Raw genomic sequence first — 22260 nt, 5'->3', positions numbered from 1 at the left:
AGCCTCCAAACACCTCCAGCCCCGTTTATTACCAAAATGCAAATAAACACCCTAGCTAACAATAAAAATAAGATGGAAATATGTGGTAATTTGCTTTCAGTAACATGTTGTACATGTGTTATAATAATCATATTATAATCAATTAAAAAATTACAAATTAACTTAATAACTTAAGAGAATAAACAATGAATGAATACTTGACATTGTAAAATAATAATAAAATGTACAAATTAACTTTATAATTGAACTAGGGATGCACCGATTTTGAAATTCTGGGCCAATACTTCGGCAAACATCCAATATTGATGTGATGATTTATGGCGTTTCTTTTGTTTTTGTTGTTATTTATTCTTCTTTTCTTTTCCTTCATTTTGTTATATGGTATAATAGAAGTCAGTCATTCAGTAACACATTCTCAGCCCTAATGACTAAATACATATTTGGAGGTATGTTGCTGAGTTTATTTAATTATGAGCAATTGTCTATTGTGGATTGAGAATGAAGTCAGATGGGGAAAGACAGGGATATCATGTACTAACATTGAGTGACAGACCTGTCAGTCTAGGTGTCATTCTTCTCTGCAAATTCTGATTTAACTATTTTACGCTATGTCTCTTGAAACTCTTGTGGTTTTACCTCTCATATCAGTGGTACCTTTGGCAACAGGAACAATCCCTTTTTTTCTGGTTACATGTTCTAAACACAGTTGCTGTAGACAAAAACTTGCTTAGACTGGTTGATATTCATTACAGACATGGACAGTGCAACAGGTACCAGAGCTCTGCAAAGACATTTTAGAAAATGCTAAGTTAACATTTAGTTGAATATTTGTTAAAAAATAAATCAGTATTTGCTAAACTGAAGGCAAATTACTTTCAAGGTGGATACCCGGGCATATATCACATCTCTATCAAGGAAAATGATATTGGGAAAATTATCATTATCATTTTATCGCCCAGTTCTGTATGACATACCCATAAAATATGTCACTTAGTAGGGGGTTTTCAGATATGATAGAAAAAGAGTCCCTTAAGGAAAAAGTTTGGGACCCACTGGTCTAAACACCAGAAGGTGTAAATCTGCATCCTGCATGTTCTTCTTCTTCTTCTTCTCCTTCTTCTTCTTCTTCTTCTTTTTCCGAGGAAATCCTACTTCCCATGCGCGAAAAATCACCAAACTTTGCACAAAGGTCCAGTCCCATGCCAGATTGCCTCAGCTGCAAAAACAGGCCAATAGTCCTGATGGTGGCGCTACAGCAAGCCTCTAAAGTTCAAAATTTTGAAAATTCACAACAAATCAACCATATGTGCTACTTTCACCAAAATGTAGTGTAGCAAATTCTTGCTAAATACATTTTCAATGTTCATTAAAAAAAAATGACAAAATTTTGAGTCATGGTAGATGATGTTTGGAAAATATCAGAATTTTATCTCAAAAACTGATTTTTTTTTTTTACAGCATTTTGAATTTCGCTCTCATGCGAGCAATTGGAGTCAGTGCAAAAATGGCATTTTTAAACATCAGTTTTTCACTTATGGAGCCAATAAATCATTGTTAAAAACAAATTACCAGCATCTCCATGCTGTCTAGATGCAATTTGCGTATTTTCGGATTTTTGTCTTAATAAATGAATTTTTGACAGCCGTTTGAAATCTGCCTTTACACACTAACAGTTGCTGTCTTGCACACAGGTGACTGGCTTAGTCAATTTGTGAAGCTACATGTGACATTTCTGTTTGCCAATTAGCTCAGTGAGATAGAGGATGGTTCTTGGTGTTGAAGATTGTGAGTTCAAGCCTCAGCTTGTCCAACATTTCCATATGAGAAATCTACCCAAACTTTCATAAAGGTCCAGTCCTATGCCAGATGTCCTCAACTGGAAACACAAGACAATAGTCCTGATGGTGGCACTACAGCAAGCCTCTAAATTTCAAAACTTTGAAAATTCATAACAAATCAACCATATGTGCTACAGCTTTGGAACTTTCACTTTGAAATTTGCTTTTTCATGGCATGGATGGCTACTATCTGGCACCCTGATGCTTGGCTTAGTCTTAGTGTGAAGCCACGTATGAACTGTCACTTGCCAATTAGCTCAGTGAGATAGAAGATGGACCTCAGTCTCAGAAGTTGTGAGTTCAAGCCTCAGCTAAGGCAGAACAGACATTCTAATGTGTAGTCCTATGTTCAGGCATCATGCTATGTGGATTAGAGACTACTAAGGTCAAAATAATTATGATCCAGGCAGTTTCGCGGAGAGACAAATACTCTTTATCAGCACTTTTCCCTGTTTATTTGGCTGCAGAGTCTATCCAATAGCTACTTTTACGTTTTAAAAAATGTTTTCATCTTAGTCACCATGGATAATGTTTAGCTTTAAGCTAGATCAGGCCAGTTTGTTCATAATTGCTAGCAGTTATTGTTATTCTTACTTTCTTGTTCTTGAGTTTTTTCTTTCCTTTGTATATTATGAGTCTGATCACTTCAGCCACTCATCCACAATTTGAAGGGCATGCCATAATTATATGATGTAACTTCTATGTTGTGATATGCTTTGTTTTAGTGTGTGTGTATTACATTTTTCACATGGGCTTTTACATATACCACACATTCAGTGTTTTATGATGAAATAGATTATGACTTCTTATCACTATAATGAGCTAGATGAAGTTTTAAACATATATACCGCAGAGTTGTCTCTTGCTAATTAGCTCAGTGAGATAGAGCATAGTCTCTTATGCTTAGAATGCCACCTTTTTTTCATCATCCTACACTTTGCTTGTTGCTCAGAATTGCCTAATTTTGCCTAAAATTGCCTGGCCCCGACCACTGATGTGCAGCAGCTATAATTTAATTCTTGCATTAGTAATATGGTCAGAATAGCGCAGGTATCAGGTTTTTTGTTTTTTTGACATACATCTGATATAAAGATCTTAAGAAAACAAACTGTAGATGCTGTTGGTGTGTAACCTTTATGGTATCAGAGGTGGACCATGCAAACCATGATAAAAGGCCCATAAATCAGCCTCTACAGGTCAGATCCTATTTGCTTGTATCTCTGCTGTACATTCATGCCCATGATAAGGCGATAAAGAAAGGAAGTCATCCTCACAGCAGCTGCTGTAGCGTTTACTGTGTTTAAAACCTGTAAGGTCAGGTCGCATCTTATTTCAACAAGTATGACACCAACATCATCATGCTGGAAGGCGTGGCCACAAGCACTGAGTCTCCCTCCCCAGTAATTAGCCAATTAAAATGGAGCATGAAGCCAATCAAGAGCATTAAGATCAGAGTAGAAGCTATGGCTACCAAATGCATTGTTAGACTCACAAGAGAGGGCTTTGGAAGGTAATTACTATGATGGTCTGCATCATGAGCAGATAAACAAATGTATGGTTTATCATTAGTCTTGATGGGCTACCCCTTCACTCCCATCCCCTCTCACCCTAATACAAGTCATTATCTTTTTTAACGGAGAGGGCCTTTGCCTTGACAGGAACACCTCAGCTCTGCTCTCTTTTGAGTGGGGAGAGGAAAAGCAAGATGATGGGCATCATTAAGATCAGCGGTGCGTGCTGCTATAGCGTCCACATCCACCACCGTAATGTTTATTAAGACTGCATAGCCCTTGTCCCCAATACACACACACAGCACTTTATTACCACGACAGAGCAAACACTGCATTAAACAGCATTAAGAGTAAATGGATATCTTATTAATGTCATTGTTGGGTGAAGAGGAGTTTGTTAATTTGGAGCACTGACTGCTTGACCTTTTTAGTGTTTTTTTATTTTAGAGAATGAGAGAACAGTGCAGGTCGCCATGTTCTAATTATTTTCTCCTTCTTTTCTCTTCATCCCCCCGCCCTCCTTTTTCCACCCTGTCTTTCACAGCAATTTGGCAAGATTTTAGACGTGGAGATTATTTTTAACGAGCGAGGCTCCAAGGTAAGTGTACTCTAACCACACATTCATGTGCACTCTCTCACACACATATGATTCTCTAGCTGACTGTGTTTGTCCCCTGCCCTCCTCTCTCTTAACATCCTCGGCTCCTCTCACTGTCTTCACAGCTATCTTGCCTTCTGTCTAATAGTAATCAAGAACCCGAATCAGTGACATTTGCCTGCAGGCATTTTTTAACCTTACTGGCCTGCCACACATCGTGGCATATAATGAATCACTCCCACTTAACTTAATGCTGGCAGTAGGATTCACACAGGCTGAAAACACATGCTGTCTTTCCTACCTATAGTGCCAAGAAGTAAGAATGAATTGTATGTGAACATACTCAGCCCACCTGGGATCCAGGATGGTTTGAAATCTTAGTGCACACTGATGAGATGATACAGTATCTGTGTCATTTTCCTGTGAATGAATGTTCATTTATATCACCAGATACAGTACTACACAGAGATGAGTAGAGTAATGAAAATTTATTATCAAGTCACAGTACAGTTACTCCCATAAAAATTTACTGAAGTAAAAGTAAAAAATGATCATTTGAGAAACCTTCTCATGTACAAGTAAAAAAAAAAAAAAAGTACTTGGTTAATGAATTATTCGAAGTAGAAGTTACTTTCAGTTTCAGTTTTTTTTTCCAGGGTGTGTGGGTCAGTGCGAAATACTGAAAAAACACCACTGCTTTTCTTAATGAAATAGAGCAGGTTGGCTAATCAAACAAATAAAGCCTATACAACTGAGATTTGAACAATCCAAACCCATTCTCACTTCCAACTCAATCCATATCAACATTTGGTCAAGGACTCCACATCGATACAGGACAGGCAAAATACCTTGGGTGTGTTGGTTGCTGGTGTTCTTGGACCCCGTGTCAACTTCAGCCTGTTTACATGCATTGTCTGTTTTCTACATACACTTCCATTTTCACTGGAATTGTACAATTTGCATACAGTCTCTTTCAAAATAAACGCACTACGTTGGCACAAGACCACAAATTGATGTTTTTTTTCCTTCTACAACATGCACATAGTTGGGTTTAGGAAAAAAGAACACTAGGCCTCCCGGGTGAAAGTCGTGGTTGTTGGACACGATCCACCACCCCTCCCACTCGCCCTACTTAGACTTCCACCCCCATAACTTATTTCGTTGTCCCACTGTGTTTCCCCCTGTCGTTGCTGGGCGCCGTTAATCCATAACGGCTGATGTATTATGGTGACGTGAAAGGACTGACGCACACAGGCACCTTTTGCAGTCGTATGTTAGGCACCAGGCTGCAGCAGTTGTTGAGACAGTGGGAAACAACCAAATTCATCGAATACCACTGCTTTGTCATTTGACGTCTGTGTCAGATACCAACACACAAAAGCACTTTTTGCATGTTGTCAAACGCACCAGCCAGCTCAGTTTGTCACACTGCCGGCAACTATCTTGGTAGTAAGAGTGAGAAAGTACATATCTATCATGCCCCTGAGAAAAGGGGAATAGGAATCACGACAGAGAAAGTGATGTTTCCTCAGCTAGAACCTCACTCTAATTAGGAAAGTACCACGAGTTCCACTGGCATGTGGGCGGAGACAGGAGCAATTGATCTCAGGATCTTCGATTTAGACCATCTCGTGGAGCACACAAAAAACACTTTTACATCTCAAATTAACAAATTAAGACTAAAGTACGGCACGGTGGTGTGGTGGTTAGCACTGTCGCCTCACAGCAAGAGGGTTGCCGGTTCGATCCCGGGCGTGGGAGCCCTTCTGTGCGGAGTTTGCATGTTCTCCCCGTGTCAGCGTGGGTTCTCTTTGGGCACTCTGGCTTCCTCCCACAGTTCAAAGACATGCAAATTGGGGACTAGGTTAATTGGTAACTCTAAACTGTCCATAGGTGTGAATGTGAGCGTGAATGGTTGTTTGTCTCTATGTGTCAGCCCTGCAATAGTATGGCGACCTGTCCAGGGTGAACCCTGCCTCTCGCCCGATGTCAGCTGGGATAGGCTCCAGCCCCCCCGTGACCCTCAAGAGGATGAAGCGGTTAGAAGATGAATGAATGAATGAAGAATAAAGTAAACAACATAATATAAACAACCTCTTAGCATTTTAACTATTCCATCTAATTTAATGATTTTAGTCAATCCTTATGAACTGTTTCTCATAAATGTATGTTTAAACCTTATTCCAGACTTTAACATTACAATCATTAGCTTCCTGAGCTTTTTAGCAAATGGGCTAAAGGTATTATTTTTTTTACCTCTTCACATGTCGTCTGTGGGCGGGATTGGTTGTGGATGAGTCTAACAAGCTCCAGACTTTCACCCAGGAGCCCGCTGTTCTTTTCACGTGTGAAACCAAAAGTCAGTGCAGTTATTGTAGTAACAAAGTAGCGTGCTAGTATGTGTATCATGCCATAGTAGCAACATGACCTAATAATATGTTACAAACCGTACTCATTTTTTTTTCCTTAACCTATCCATGTGCTTTTGTTCCCTAAGGAAATCAACCTAAAAATGTTTTATGTACATTGAAAGTTTATTTTGAAAAAGACTATATTCTGTAATGAGCAGGAACTGTACATTTCCTGTGAAAATGGAGGTGTATTTTGAAAAGACACGATGCATGTAACAAGTGTAAATTGATGCACCATCCCAGAATCTCCAGAACTGATGCATGATGATATCTACTTGCCATATTCTTACTTTTTGGTCCACTGACAAAGCGGTGATATTTGACGAGTTGGAAAGAGAACGTGTTAAACAATTTCCCACTCTCCTTCCAACTTTTCCTCTCTGTCCTTCTCTTCATTATGACATCAAAGATCAGCATTACACATGAAAAGCTATGGCTAGCTAGCTACCTTTGCACCAACAGCACATGCAACTTACTTCAATGTGCTTGCAGTGTTTGAAAGAGGAGTATTTAAAAGCAAAGATCTCTGTGTTTTTAGGAGGTACAGCAGCACTTCACCATGTAATTACTGTCTAGGTTGTGGTATAAAACGTGTGGCCAGATCTGGTCAGGGCTTGTAGCTGGAAGCTGCCTCTTGTTCTGCTCGGGGTCAATAGACAGGTGGTGCTTCTTTTTCTTATAGGCAGCTGGAAACTTGAATCTGCTGTCTGCAGTAGAGGAGCTCCTCGTGTGGTTTCCCCCCTACAAACAATACACACAGTCCCCATATATAGAGGTAAATGTAGTGAAGTCAAAAGTAGATTATTAGCTCAAAAATATACTCGAGTAAAGAGTGGAAGTACAGTTCTAAAAAACAGAAACTGAGCACACATTCCTTAAAAAAAACTTTTTTACTGATGTAAGTTACTTGTAATGCATTTCTACCCACACCAGTGATACACCTTCAAGCCATTTCATGGAGCCAATTGCACCAGCTGTTTGTCAGTTCAAACTTAATCTAGTTGTTAAGTATGTGTTATTAAGTGGAGATTTATGCATCACTATATTAAAAAAAAAAACTTCTTAGACGTTTGTTGTCACTCAGTACCTTCATCTACTCTCTGTGTAGCTAACAAAACTCATTGTTCATGGTTGATTTACTGACTGACTGACTTTATTCATACAGGAGAGCAAGCTGTCTCTGCAGGTCTGCCCTGTTAAGAGGGACAGACAAATAATGATGATGATAATAATGATAATAATAATAATAATAATAATAATAATAACTTTATTTATGTAGCACTTTTTAAAACAGAGTGTACAAGGTGCTCTGAGAGACAAAGCAAAGTAGAAGCAAGATATTGCAGAGGGAATTTTACAATAAAAGCCAAAATGTAACCTGAACTAAAGCAAGACAAAAATTAGGTAAAATCAAACAAAAATAAGACACAAAAACATTTGAGACAGAAGGCAGGTGATAATGAGAAATAGAGATGAAAGTGATAAAAAAACAAAAACCAATAAAAGTAATTACAATAAAACGAATCAAAGCAATAAACACAAAACAATAGTAATAATAATGAGAAGAAGAAGACAAAGAAGGAGGAGGAGGATGAGAAACAAGAATATACAACTCACGCTGCTATTAAACTAAAGTCAAACATATAACAGAATAAAACAACTGTAAATAGTCCATTAATGAACTGTATATGTGTAGGCTATTTATGACCAGCAATGTGAAACTAAAGCCCTTTTTACACTTTCTTTATGCCTCCTTTACATTGTTACACAGACCCAAGCAACAGCAGCATCATGCATCTTGAGTGTGTGATTTTAGAAAGCCTGCCAGCATCACAGAACCAAAAGAGATGTGCCGGGTGTGACATGTAACATCACAGCCTGGGCCTCTAGTGTCACATATAACATACACATCGACAGTGTTTTCTAAACAATAAGGTTTGCATTAACATGGCAGTAACAATCATTTACCATCCCTGTTATATGGTGGCTGACCTCATCCTGTGATCAGAGGGTAAGGAGCTCCTGGACCTCATCGTTTCCCAATGTGCAGACATTTGTGGCTACTGTTCTTTCTCTTTGAGTTAGCTGCGTAATGTTAACAGCTACTTTTTAAATTTCCCAGACGTAGGTCACACACATAATATATCATCAAAAGCGTCACACTTGTCCTGCCCATGGTCACGTCCTGCCATCTGTCCTGTTTATACAGTGACCATTTTGGCACTGTTACTACCTACTGTGACGGCTTAAAGACGAGACAGCTCTGTCACTCCATTCCTTATATACAGCACGGTGAGGCGGCATAACTATGCAATATTACCACCTGAAACAGGCAGTGTAAAAGGGGCTAATCCTAGGTATAATTAGATATTTCCTCATCACCTTAAACTGTGTGAATAGTATTAATACTAAAACTTCTTTGATTTTTTTTCTCTTATTAAGAAAAATGAGTCCAACAGGTGTGTCTGCCGGGCATATCAAATGAACGTCATTCTCTGACCCCACACCATAACTCAACAATGACAAAGCAGGCGAGGAGCAGGCAGCACTGTGTGTTTTATTTAAAGGGGAGTAAGGGTGAGACAAGGTGAGAACATTTAGACCAGATTATGCAGATAAAGAAATGGACAAAGCAGTACGCCAGAACACCGGTCACTTTTTTAAAGTGTTCCAGGAGACCTCAGAGGTTAGGAACAAGGACCCCTCTGTGCAGCAAATCTCATAGTAATATTATCTCCAAAATCAATCTCAGTTAGGCAATGTACAGGGTCAACGCAACTATAGACAGCATGGACAACTAGGTGAAGCCGCGAAATGTCTGCCATTAACAGCTAGGGATGAATCCTGAAGGCATTTCCTGTGGAGAGAAAATGTACAATTTTTAGAGACCCCAAGAGAGCCTATCCCTTTACCTTTCTCTGACTGAGGCCTCCAGTGTTCATTTTATTGACAGAAACTATGACAGAAAAATTTCGTCAACAACGAAATCCATGTTTCATTTACATTGACAAAACATGACCAAAATGTTAGTGGTGGACTATTGGACATTTAAAACCAAGAATGGCCTTCTTTGTTATTTGTTGAGTGACAGGCTGGCAAACTCCAGTAAATAGCAAACTCCAGTAAATAGTCTGCGCCAGGATGTTTCACTAGCCAGCAAAAACACTCACACCTGAGCAGCGTCAGCCATTGATGCAAGTTGTGAGCTGTAATTCAGCAGTAAATAATCAGCTGTGTGTGTTTGACTGTGGATGGTGGAGCTGCTGAATGGATTTGTGGTATTTGTTAGTGGTGTCTGTCAGCAGTTAGCTCCACTTGTTAGCTGCTGATTGAAGCTTTAATGAAGTTATTTCTTTGCTTCTTAACAGTGGGATGGATAAGTCAGAGTTTACAATGAATCTGGGTACAAATCCTTGTTGTCTCAGATTAGTTATTCATGGTGTCAAAGTTTGTGAGAGCATAAAAAGAGAGATGTTGAGCTTTTCAAATGATGATCAGTAAGTGTGTGCTTGTACCACAATAGCCAGAATTATAATTATAATATTATTAATTTCATTAATGTTGTTGTAAGCTATTACCGTTACCATCTGTCCTGATGGTACCGTTTACCGTTACCATCTCTCTCTGTCTCTGTCTCTCTCTCTCTGTCTCTCTTTCTGTCTCATTGTGTCATACGGATTACTGTTAATTTATCTGTATGACATCTATTTGTATGTCTGTCCATCCTGGAAGAGGGATCCCTCCTCAGTTGCTCTTCCTGAGGTTTCTACCATTTCCCCCCCCCCCCATTAAAGGGTTGTTTTGGGGGAGTTTTTCCTTATCTGCTGCAAGGGTCCTAAGGACAGAGGGATGTCGTATGCTGTAAAGCCCTGTGAGGCAAATTGTGATTTGTGATATTGGGCTTTATAAATAAAATTGATTGATTGATTATTGATTGATTGATTGATTGAAATCACCCCTTCAACCTGTCAAAAACTGCTAGAGAAATGCCAGTTTGTAAGTGTGTAGAAATTATTAGTAGTTGTAGAAAAGATTTGTCTAAATAACATTCAGCCTGTCGCCTTGATTCTAATTTCTGATACATGAATTAGCCTGGATTAGTTTAAAGATTAAAACAAAACAAAACATAGAAAACATAATGACTAAAAGTTGACAAAAATGTCAGGAATTTCCATCGACTAAAACGTTTTGAATTTTCGTCGACTAAAACTAGATTAAAACTATGAAGGATAAAAATGACTAGAATGTGACTGAAACTAATAAGCATTTCTGTCCCAAGACTAATACTAAATCTAAAATAGCTGTCAAAATCAACACTGCATCAGACAATGATTTCCAACAGGTAAACAAAGACCTTATATTGCTCTCTTCAAAGCCATGAACTAACTAACTGATTGAAGCAGCAGTAGACCAGCAACTGTTGTGTCCAGCAAGCCAAAATGACTTGTCTGGTCAGTCTGGTGGCTTTAACAAGAGCATAGATGGGGACCTGAAGCGGTCAACGGCGGATTATATAAACATATAGATTTTTTTTTTAGGTGGGGCTTTTTTAGGTGGCTTAAATATGTTTTGCTGCTGCCCCTCATCCACAGCAGTACATTGCTAAGCTTCAGAGTTGGCAAACTCGGGGCGTGCCAACTGATAACTTTATATAAAACACTATGGATAAGTTCCTTACTTCAAAAAATTTAAACTATCCCTTCAAGTCTAATATTTTTCTCAAAATGATATTATAGCAACTGTCAGTGTGTGTGACGTGTCCAGAGTCTATCCAGATAAAATAGGTGAAAAACTCAAAACACAGCCAGGGAGAACACACACAGGCATAGCATTATCTGCCATCACCACCACTTAACTGCTGTGGCACTAGAGGCCTGTGTGCCTTTTTGAATCATTATCTTTCTGTAAGAAGATCTACACTTCAACTTTGGCCCCAACAGTTTATCTTAGCAGTTGTCACTTGAATGAACTACAATGACTGGTGTCCATACTACAGGCATAAAACCTCAGACAGTTTTTTTTTCTTTCTGAAGAGTTTGTATTGCTGTGCTAATAAGATTTGTCTGTCTTAGCAACACAAAACATAACTCCTCTCTAGTGTAAGTGTATTTATTAGCCATTATTTGCATGCATACAATCCTTCAATACACCTCTGAAATTATTTGATTATTTGTACTTGACAGATATGTGATGCAACTGCCAAGCCACTCTATACTAATAAACACAAACACTAGAGACCAGAGAAGAACAATGGCATCAGACATTTGTTCTTACCTAATTACAACTTATGTTGAACCAACAAGCAACTACTTGCGCTTAATCCAAACCATGATTATTCTTTCTGAACCAAGAATGTTCGCATTATACACGCAAACTACACATTACATTTGTACATTCCATAATTATTATATCACCGTTTCTAAAGTGACATAATATGTAAGCTGACTTTTTCATCTGGAGATGGAGGGGATGATGGATGGTATGTCACCTAGGTGAGATGCCTGCGAAGCTGTAGACCACTGTAACACTGTGTCCTTACATCAAGCAAGTGTCCAACTGTCACGGCGCATCATGCTACGTCAGAAGCTCTCTGCCCACACTGGATCCGTTAAATATGGAGCCCTGTCATATCATGTAAACAAACCACATATTCAGCAGCTGTGGTCTCAGAGTAACCACTGAAAAGATGTATGAGTAGATACTTACGTAATTTATCATATTCTAAAAAATTACAATCACAGGTAACTTACAGATATCATTGTTGTAGCTCCCATAACCATATCATACCACCTTCTCCACTTTGTAAAACAAGCTAGCTTGCTAGCAAGCTTACAGACACATTGTGGTGTTTTCCAGCAGCTTTTGCTTCAAGCTAAAAAATGATCTTTTTCCTAACCTTACCCAAGTGATTTTTGTGCCTAAACCTAACCACACCTTCACCACAGTGTTGTTGGAAAACGTAAAGTTTTAATATATGAACTACAAGATTATCTACAAATGTACATTACCCATGGTTTGCGGAAACCTTAAATGGTAAAGGAACTGCACTTGTACAGCACCTGTCTAGTCTTCCAATCACTCAAAGCGCTTTTACACTACATGTCACATTCATATACTTGTGGCTGAGGTTACCATACAGGGTGCCAACTGCTACTCAGTAACCATCACACACTGATGGAACAGCCGTTGGGAGCAATTTGGGGTTCAGAAACTTGCCCAGGGATGCTTCACCCTGGAGAAGCCAGGTATCGAACCGCTGATCTTTCGATTAGTGAACGATAGGGGTGTAAATCACCAGTTAAATCATGATATGATATTATATTGATTATTTGGAAACAATACAATATTTTCCGATATTACAAAGTCTGCCATGATAAGAGTTCAATACAATTCAGGGGTCTGCGATCAATATGTAAGGGATAATGTATAATGAGCCGGTGAATACTGGGAAAATAACTCTCGACAGGGGAATAGAATTTCATTCCCCTGAAGGGAGTTATTTTCCCAGTATTCACCGGCTCATTACACATTATCCCGCTTATTACACGGCTAATTATCAGTTAAATAAATAATGTTGTCTGCCTCTGTGAAGTGCATTAAAACTGACCGGATTCGACAACTTTTGGTGAAAGTTTTGTACTCACCCAGGCTTAGTGGACTGAACCGAGGCATAAAACTCGCGTAAAATGTCATTAAGCATGACTGCCGAGTGTGTATTCAAATCCGTCTTCTTTTGTTTTTGGCAGAGAAAGTCCGTAGGTATTCTTTTTCTTCAGCGGCATCCGTTAAAATCAGCCACTTCTGTTTGTTTTTTCCCTCGGAAGTTGTTTGACAGCTGCAGTGTTGCAGGGCAGCATCCCTAGCAACGCTGGGCTACATAGCAACTGTGTGTAATGACCGTTGCTACTAGCAGCGGTCATTACACAGTAATATCAGACCACAGAATGCCGCTACTGACCAATCAGAATACAGCATTTAATAGAGCCGTGTAATAACAGGCTATATTAAATGCCCATTAAACACAATATGTTACAGAAGACGCTGCCACCCCTGTCTTTTTTACTTTTGGCCATAAAACACATAAACAACACATAAATAATAAGTACAGTAAAGTTCACTTTAAACTGACCCCACACAAATAAAGCAGCAAATGGGATAAGTTAACCTTCAGGGCTTTCTGTCAGAGAGACCGTTCTGGAAGAAATCTTTTCATTTTAACCCAAACCATCCTCTTGTTTTTATAAAACCTCAAGAATATCTGGCTTAAAGCCCTGAAGGCAAACTTCTCCATCCAAACAGCCATAAAACACAGATTAACAACAAGATAATTCAACAGAAGTATAACATTCAGCTCAGTAATAACTGTTAAGGTTCATGGACAAACCATTGTTTTTTGCTAATCACCTATTATTAGCTTAAGCATGTTTGCACTACATAAATTAACCTATTGACTAGCGGACATTTTTCCTCTTCTCATGTCTTAACAAATTACATGCAACGTTATTATTTTTCATACTCACAGGTGGTTTAAGTCACTCTATCTCCTGACAGAACAGCATGGTTGAATTTCAGTCTGCATGAACGGTTTTTCAGCCGAGCATTGTTAAAACAGAGCAGCTAATGTTGCTAAAACAAGAAGTTAGCGCAGTGAGACGCTTGTCCAGGCAGGTAATGTTATGTCATGTTTCATCTCGTTACAGCATTGTTTACATACGTCATGTGCTCTGTCTGTTGATCCTTATTTTCTCCGAAATCCAAAATATTTCCACTCTGCTGATTTATTCCCGAGTAAATAACAATATCCTCATTGTCTTTCTTTTGGCTGCTTGCCATCTGCCAACTGCTGTTTGACAGTGACACAGACTTTCAAAATAAAAGCGTATCCTAAAGATGAAAATATGGATTAATTTTTTCACTTTGCATCGATGTGATTGGATCATTGATCATTAAATCGATATATCAATCAATCAGTTTTATTTATAAAGCCCAATATCACAAATCACAATTTGCCTCAGAGGGCTTTACAGCATACAACATCCCTCTGTCCTTAAGGAAAACTCCCCCAAAAAAACACTATGACAGGGAAAAAAAATGGTAGAAACGTCAAGAAGAGCAACTGAGGAGGGATCCCTCTTCCAGGATGGACAGACGTGCAATAGATGTCGTACAGAACAGATCAACATGGTAAATTAACAGTAATCTGTATGACACAGTGAGACAGAAGGAGAGACAGAGACGGAGAGAGATGCAGGACAGACAGTAATGACATTAGCTTACAACAACATTAATTAAAGTAATAATATTATAATTCTAATTACGGCTATTGTGGTACAATATGTTGAAAGTATATATTAATATACGATAGTATACATATGTGCCAATAATCATATGCGTATAATAACAGTGGAAGTATGACTAATGATAACAGCAGCAGGAGGCATCTGGCAGGACCACGGCAGCAGCACAACCACACACGTCACACTATCCAGGCACCGCTGCAATACGAGTTAACCTGAGAGACAGTGGAGCACAAAGGCTCCGGAGAAGAAGCCAAGTTAGTGGCATGCAGTACAGCCGAGTTAGCGAGATGCAGTAACAGGACATTAGTGTTAGCAAAGGAGAGAGAGAGAGAGAGAGAGAGAGAGAGAGAGAAGGAGAGAAGGAGAGAAGGTGCTCAGTGTATTATAGGAGGTCCCCCGGCAGACTAGGCATAAGTCAGCCTAACTAGCCACTAGCCTGAGCCAGCCCTAACTATAAGCTTTATCAAAAAGGAAAGTGTTGAGTCTAGTCTTTGTGGAGACGATGTCTGCCTCCCAGACCGCAACAGGAGAGGAGCCTGGTAGCTGAAGGTCTGATCTACTTTTGGTGACTTTAGGGACCACGAGTAACCCTGCATTCTCAGAGCGCAGTGTTCTGGTGGGATAATATGACACTATGAGCTATGATATGACGGAGCCTGACCATTTAAAGCTTTGTAAGTTAGGAGTAAGATTTTTAATTAAATTCTGGATTTTACAGGGAGCCAGTGCACAGAAGCTAAAACAGAAGAAATATCATCTTGTTCTTAGTTCCTGTTAGTACACGTGCTGCTGCATTCTGAATTAGCTGTAGAGTTTTTAAAGACTTATTAGAGCTACCTGATAATAGGGAATTACAGTAATCCAGCCCAGAGGTAACAAAAGCGTGGACCAATTTTTCTGCATCTTTTCGGGTCAGGACAGGACTAATGTTCGCAATATTACGCAGATGAAAAAAACGCAGTCCCTGAGGTTTGTTTTAAATGGGAATTAAAAGACAAATCTTGGTCAAATATTACTCCTAGGTTTCTTACAGTAGTGCTAGAGGCCAGGACAATGCCATCCAGAGAAATTATATCATCAGATAAAGAATCTGTTTGGATTGGGTTGTTTGGGGCCAAGAACAATAACTTCTAAAAAAAAGATCTAAAAAAACAAGTACAGAGACGAGTTCTTTGTCTGAAACAATCTATTCTGTCCTTGTCGATACGTCACTCTGTATGTCTTGACAGATAGCGAACAAAAGACTCAGTAGACTGAACTCCAAGTTGAGTGTAATGTACTTAATCTTGTTTTTTTGTAAAACTGCAGTGCAAACACAATGGTACAATATCATGTTACATAAGTACAATACAATATAAACAACAACTCTCACATGTTTTCAAACACATACTGTAACTTATAAAAAAGGTAAGTAACTTAGTGATAAGGCATACTTACTGACAGATCTACTCCAAAGATAAACAGAAACTCTGTGGTGCTGCACTGTGCCTGCCTGTATGCTTCGCTTGGTTGTACTGTGTAGACTGAAATCAAAATGGCAGACACTGCATGTTTTGGAGAGATTTCTTAAAGCTACAGTACCTCAATCTGCCAGGATGTGGCACTAATCAACAAAAACTGACAGGTGTCAGAACATCAGAAGATCATTTGTAATTTTAACTAGTGCTGTCTCAGTGCTATGATGCACTCTAAATCCTGACTGAAATTGCTCAAATAAACTATTATCAAGGATCTTTGAAAGAAAGGGAAGATTAGATATTGGTCAATAGTTGGCTAACATCTCTGGATCCAGGGTGGGCTTTTTTAGAAGAGGTTTAATTACAGCTACCTTAAAGGACATGTCTAATATGTGAGTGTTAACTAAAGGAAAGACCTCCTTAAGTAGCCTAGTTGGGATGGGGTCTAAGAGACACGATGATTTAAATGAAGAAATCATTGCGGTTAATTGTTGAAGAGAAACCAGGGAGAAGCTAACTAAATATATATTAGGTCTTACAGCTGTGTTTGAAGGCAGATTGGTTCCATTTCAGGGCAGCAGGTCATGAATTTTGTCTCTAGTAGTTACAATTTTGTCATTAAAAAAGCTCATAAAATCATTACTGCTAAGGGCTAAAGGAATACAAGGCTCAATAAAGCTGTGACTCTCAGTCATCCTGGCTACAGTGCTGAAAAGAAACCTGGAGTTGTTCTTATTTTCTTCTATTAATGCTGAGTAATAGTTTGCTCTGGCATTGCGGAGGCCCCTCTTATTCGTTTTGAGACTTTATTCCCAGACTAAACGGGATTCTTCCAGTTTGGTTAATCGCCAATTCCTTTCAAATTTTTTGCAATATTTGTCTAATTTTCAGGTTTGAGAGTTGTACCAAGGAGCTAACTTTCTTTCCTTTGTTAACTTCTTTTTAAGAGGTGCTACAGAGTCGAGTGTTGTTCGCAGCGAGCCTGCAGCGCTATCGACAAGATGATCAATTTGGGAGAGGTTAAAGTCGGTACGGGAAAACTGGACATGGTATTAAATTCAACGTTGATGGAATCTTTGCCTTAAATTTTGCAACAGCACTATCTGATAAACATCTAGTATAGTAACTGTTGCTGAGTGGCGTGTAATAGAGTAAAAAGAAATCCAAAGTTACTAAATAATGATCTGATAGAGAGGGATTCTGTGGGAAGACCGTTAGGTTATCACTTTCAATTCCAGACGTCAGAACTAAAACACCCCCAGTGAACGATTCACTCTACATCTGAGCTACAGCCACCCCTACAATACAAACATTTTTCTTCTAGCAGTTGGGTTGCCCTAAACCAAAGCAGACCTTTAAGGTATTTTATAACACATCTTTTAGCCTCCCTGATTATGTAATTCCTTGTGTTTCTTGACCCCTTGGATCTATTTCTATTGATGTTGCTGTGTTCTGACATCTTAGCAATTAACCTGGTAAGTACATAGTCACAGAAACTGATAGAACTGATTGGAGCAACAAAAATAAAACACACGTTTCAACAACAGAAATGTTTGGTTTGAAGGACTGATGTCAGTAGGCTCTACAAGTACAGTAAGCCAGGGAAATCTCGTGTAAATTGGACTAAATGTGATTAGACAGGTGTCCATGGTTCTGTCGTATCTCTTCGCAAGTTTATAAAGTTAGAATTCCTTATTTACACCACAGTAAGTTTAACAACACTGTTCAGGTTTAACACTGAGCCCTTCACACAGGCAGTAATCAGTGAGAGCAGAGATGATTCTTCAGCCCTCACTCTCTGCCTGCTTTAAGCTCATTGACATAGATAGATGAGGCTTTGCAGTTTAGGGTTTGGAGGCATGTTTTAGTGCATATGGGCTGTTTGAGTGAGCTGCATCTCCAGGCCCAGCCTAACACAAAGACAAGGTCTCATGAGCAAGCTGTGTCCTGGGGCTCAGAAAGTCACGGATGACTGGTGCCGTGGAGATTGTAATTGTATGGCACTTATCTGCTCTCCCACAGGGCCTCTGCAAACCAGCAGAGCAACTGTATCCTACAGCAAACACACACACACACACACCAAACTCCATTCTGTGTGTGGAGGCTTTCATTCAATCTGCTAATTCAATTAAGGCCAGTTGTTTCTGTAAATGCATGTGCAGCAGAGTCTAGGATGGTAATAGGAACAGAGAATAGAAGCACGCGCACACACACAGACACACACAGACACACACACACACACACACACACACACACCACAATGATGAGATGGTAATTAAAGTATAATCAGGGCTCCCGTCTGTGGTTTGATGTCCTGTGTTTCCAACTTTATTTACTGTAAGTCCTGCTCTGTTTCCCATGTTTGTCTAATCAGCCTGACATGTCTCTGGCTTCTGCTTCTGGATGTAGACCTCCTCCTGACCTGCAGCTCTCTCATCTGTGCTTTGTGTCTTTTTCTTCTTCTCTTCTTTTCCCCGTTTGTTTCATAATTTAATTTCGGGACTTCCCTCCTTTTGTCACTTGATTTTCAACCCCACCTCCTGGCCACTGCAGGGCTTTGGGTTTGTAACATTTGAAACGAGTGCAGATGCTGACCGTGCACGAGAGAAACTAAATGGTACAATCGTAGAGGGACGCAAAATAGAGGTGCCTTCCTTTTCTTGTATCTTCTTACCTCTTGCCCCCCCCCCCTTTTTACTTTTTCCCCGACTCTCTCTGTTCTTTCTCTGCCTGCCTGATGTTTCCTGCAGTACTCCCTCCCCTCTCTTACTCCGTCCATTCCCTCTCTCCCACCTGCCTGCTGCACCTTGAACGCTGCATGCCGAACCCTGATCCGTAAGTGTGTGTGACAAAGAGAATGACAGACTTACTCAGTGGTGTGTAATTGCGTGGCAGTGTTTTTTGACACAAATGGTAGATTCCACTTTGCTCATGATGTAGTGTGTCATGTGTGTTTGTATCTGTGGTGTGTGCATGAGATGACAGTGGTTTTGATGTGAGGTAAAAACTCCCCTGGTGAAAATGAACTCCTTCCAAGTGACGATCAGATGCCAGTGTGTCTTACACATTGTTCAGACTTTGCCCTCAAAACGTAGCAGTTGGTGTTCCATTTTGATGTCACCATCCTCTTGCGTGGAGTCAAATCTCACCCATCTTTCCATCTGTTTGCTCACTCTTTTCCTGTCCCCAGTTTTCTTTTTCACTCAACAGGGTTCATCTAACAGAGAAATCTTGAGGCTGTTTCACATGTTGATATTTTTGACTGCGTCACAAGACTTGTATTTTACCTTAACAACTATTTACATTCAGTAATCTCACATGCAGCAACCCTGTCTCTACTACTACAACTGCTGCTACTGATACTTACTTAGTTGATGCACAATATTATCAACATGTCATCAGTATCAGCCAATATTGGCTTTAAAATGAACTATCAGAATCAGCAAACATGCTTTTTCTTATTTTGCCAATGAATGAATATTACATACATTGAGAAGAATTGTACATCATGTCTCCATCTGCTGGTGGGCCATCACGATAAGAGTATGCATGTTTAATATGATAGGATATGATAATATGATTCCACTACAGAAGAGACTCGATGAGTCTCTTCTGGATACATTGGAAAAAGTGGATACATTGATATCTGTATTGGTTATCATCCAAATGACATGTTATATATTGGCATATCGGATATCGATTCACATCACATTAATGAAATGAGCCCCTCTCTTCACCCCTAATGTGCCACACGAAGGCGTAATGAGAGTTTACTCAGTTCGCCATGGCAGAAGAGAGCAGCAGCGCCAGACGGCCAAACTTCTCCCAGGAGGAAACTGATGTTTTGGTCCGGGAGGTCCAAGCTCGCAGTGTTGCAATATACGGAACTGCGAGCAGCCCTCCACGGGCTGATGATGCAAAGGTAGCCTGGGAGGAGGTCACCACAATTGTAAATCATGAGACAGTCCATGTAGGCTTGAGGTTGGACTCGGTTAACTAACACAGGACTTTCACCCAAGAGACTGCTGTTTGTGTCCCCTGTGAAACTAAAAGTCAACATTATTTTATTACTTCTTTTTTTTTTCCTTCAAAATGTAGTTAGTCATGTGACTTATGTGGTGTACTAATGAAGATATGTTCATAACTGAAGTAACATTACAAATCAGGAATGCACCATATTGAATTTTATGCACGATATCTGATATGCCGATATATAACAATGTGTTTGGCTGATAACAGATACTGCTATTGATATATTTGTTTTTTTCCCCGCCTTATATTAGTGATCATCAAGTCTATTCTGTAGTGTAATTAACATCATATTATGCATGCATAGTCTTACTGTGATGGCCTAATAACAGATGGAGATATGAAATACATAATAATATGTATGAATATTCATTCATTGAGCAAAATAATCAAAACCATGTTGACCAATTCTAATAATTAATTTCAAAGCCAATATTGCCTGATACTGATGAAGTGGTAATATTATCATGCGTCCCTATTACAAATTATTTTAACCCCTTTTTTTCCAAACCTAACCAAGTAGATTTGTTGCCTGAACTTATTTTAAAAAGACACAGTGCATGTCACAAGCAGAAACTGACACCTGATACCTTGAGTGTAACACATAAGGCAAGTTGGGAGGTAGAAGAAACATTGTTGTTGGTGTGCATCAGAGCAAATGGAATAGATGTAGGACGATTTCTGTAACTATTTGGATAGAAAATACATTGTGACACAAAAGCACCTCCAAAAAGCTTTTTAAAGCTTTATTTTTTTAGATTTTAAATCAAAATCATTTTTAAAAGTTTGAATTTTCCCTCATTCATTTTCTCTGATGTTGCTGAATGTATTTCAGAATCACACCTGTGACTTGTTGCATGTACCCTCACTTGGTTGAGTGATAAAATATAAGCATGGCATGGAGAGTGGTTGCGAGGTGGATTATCCAAAGTTCTTTCTTGTTTATGTGTGTTTTTGTGTATCTGCTCTCACACTAACTGCTATTCGTCTGTTGATAGGTAAACAATGCCACAGCCAGAGTAATGACCAACAAAAAGTTGGCAAACCCTTATACAAACGGTAAGACTTCAGCCTGTTTTCCATGTCTTGCGAGCTCCTTTGTGCACCTTTTAATTGCTGCTTTCCTTTAATTTTTCCCTCTCTCATGTCTTATTCTCCTACTCTTAGTTTCCTCTGTTTTCTCCACTCTCTGTTTGTCTTGCCCATTATTCCATTCCACTGCCAGTATCAGAGCTGGCTACATTACAGAACAACAGATCTTATGGTTTTATAGCAGGAGTAAATCATTTTGATCCAATTCTACCCACTCAGCTTAGACTGGGAGTGGAAAAGAAACCAAAAGCCAGGCAGCAGATTCTACCCTCATACAAAATGAGTTGTTCACATTTGATTAACAAAATCAATATTTGTCGAAGAGGCGGTCGATTTGGTTTGAAATATTGTGCAAATAGCAAAGTGAAATATTTTCTTACTCAGCAGGGATAAAAGGAAAAGAGCAGCGGAGAAAAGAGCATGGTTGAAGATGGAGGGGGGATATCAAAAAGGAGGGGATGGGGGTGTTCTAAATGTATGGAGCCAATAAAAAAGAGTGAGGAGTCACACCTAAAGTTGGAGAGAAGGGCCATTAGGGTGTGTTTCTCTACTCCATCTCTCTTGCAGACTGTCATTCATGTGAATAGAATGAAAGAGTGGAGGAGGGAGAGAGGGAGTGAATGGCAGAGACAGTGCAAAGCAAGAGAAGCAAAGAGGGAGAGAGAGGATGGATGAACAAGGGGAGGAATTAAATGGCCAGACATGTCAGCACCCCTCTCTTACACACACGTGTACACGTGCGCGCACACACACACACACACACACACACACACACACACACACACACACACACACACAGATGCACACCTCCATCTTATTTGAGGGTGCAGAGAGAGAGAGAATGAGCCCTGAAGGGTTTTCCATTCATCACTGTCATCAGGCCCCAAGCACGCACACACACACACACACACACACACACACACACACACACTCGTATTTCCTCCCAGCTCATCTCTCTCTCTCTCTCTCTCTCACCATCTTCCTCAGTTCTGGCTTCAGCAGTTGAGCAAGCTGTTGCCAAACA

General features: G+C 39.6%; 1 protein-coding gene across 2 annotated transcripts in view; it reads left to right on the top strand.

Moving 5' to 3' along the window:
• Positions 1-22260, top strand: part of LOC125881011 (RNA binding protein fox-1 homolog 3-like) — a 1507594-nt gene that overhangs the window by 1356828 nt on the left and 128506 nt on the right. For both annotated transcript variants that reach the window (XM_049563926.1, XM_049563925.1), the window contains exons 9-11: positions 3894-3947; positions 18669-18761; positions 21143-21203. In XM_049563926.1, the coding sequence (XP_049419883.1) occupies positions 3894-3947; positions 18669-18761; positions 21143-21203 (208 nt within the window). The remainder of the gene's footprint in view (positions 1-3893; positions 3948-18668; positions 18762-21142; positions 21204-22260) is intronic.

Source organism: Epinephelus fuscoguttatus, linkage group LG20 (assembly GCF_011397635.1).
Source record: "Epinephelus fuscoguttatus linkage group LG20, E.fuscoguttatus.final_Chr_v1".
NCBI classification, from domain to species: Eukaryota; Metazoa; Chordata; class Actinopteri; order Perciformes; family Serranidae; genus Epinephelus; species Epinephelus fuscoguttatus.
This window is presented reverse-complemented; position numbering and strand designations above follow the sequence as displayed.